At 43.0% G+C, this 1,099-nt stretch overlaps 1 protein-coding gene across 1 annotated transcript; it reads right to left on the bottom strand.

Moving 5' to 3' along the window:
- Positions 1-271: 271 nt before the first annotated feature.
- On the bottom strand, positions 272-849 carry LOC130082246 (histone H2B-like). Its single transcript, XM_056247012.1, has one exon. The coding sequence runs from the start codon at positions 842-844 to the stop codon at positions 470-472; it is 375 nt and encodes a 124-aa protein (XP_056102987.1). The 5' UTR covers positions 845-849; the 3' UTR covers positions 272-469.
- Between the last annotated feature and the right edge of the window lie 250 nt (positions 850-1,099).

The raw sequence follows: 1,099 nt of genomic DNA, 5'->3' as shown, positions 1-1,099 counted from the left end.
CTTATCCAAGCAAAAGACACAAGATAGCAATGTTTTACATTTTTCACATCCGTTGGCGTTTTTATGGCTAATCATTTGATGGGTTGTGTGGAATTACTAAACAAATAGCCATTTTTTTTAAAAGTAAAAAATAGTTTTGAATGAGGTTTGCTTTTTGCAACATGTTGCATTTGTGCGCATTTTATAGTTGTGTGTAGAGTTGAATTTTTTTTTTGCTTGTTTCAGAAATTGTATAAGCCATTATAAAAAAAAAACTACTGAACTGCATTTTATGTAGGTTACTTTATATAAATATACACTTGATTCATAACAATCTTGTTTTAATTCCTAACCACACCCTGCTGAAACAGGCCATCACTGCCACAAATAAAACAGTTCATTCATTTTACAAGCATTATAAGCTCTTCAAACGAGAAGATGGGTGGCTCTTAAAAGAGCCTTTGGGTAGCTGAGATTAGTAGGTGGTACTTTATTTGGAGCTGGTGTACTTGGTGACGGCCTTCGTGCCCTCAGACACGGCGTGTTTGGCCAGCTCGCCGGGCAGCAGTAGTCGCACAGCGGTCTGGATCTCTCTCGACGTGATGGTAGAGCGCTTGTTATAGTGAGCGAGACGAGACGACTCACCGGCAATGCGCTCGAAGATGTCGCTGACGAATGAGTTCATGATGCCCATCGCCTTGGAGGAGATACCGGTGTCAGGATGAACCTGCTTCAAGACTTTGTAAACGTAGATGGCATAGCTCTCCTTCCTGGACTTTCTGCGCTTCTTTCCTCCCTTCCCGGCGGTCTTGGTGACGGCTTTCTTGGACCCCTTCTTGGGCGCGGACTTGGCTGGTTCAGGCATGATACTGTGTTTTTCACTCAGAGCTGACTAAGTATTTAATGCGTGTTGAAGTGCGAATACAGGGGCTTTTATTCACTACCCTATGCTAATTTTCAAAGAGAAATGGGATCTTCTGATTGTCTGTTTTCATAGGCCAAACCCATAAAATCGTATTTCATTGGACAACTCAAAGCGGAATGAGGGCCAATCACATACGGTTAGATGACAGCCCCGCCTTCCGCCCCATGTTTGGACGACATCCTGACTCAGTTTCCT

Source organism: Rhinichthys klamathensis, unplaced genomic scaffold (genome assembly GCF_029890125.1).
Source record: "Rhinichthys klamathensis goyatoka isolate OS25496 unplaced genomic scaffold, OSU_Roscu_1.1 h1tg000042l_1, whole genome shotgun sequence".
NCBI classification, from domain to species: Eukaryota; Metazoa; Chordata; class Actinopteri; order Cypriniformes; family Leuciscidae; genus Rhinichthys; species Rhinichthys klamathensis.
This window is presented reverse-complemented; position numbering and strand designations above follow the sequence as displayed.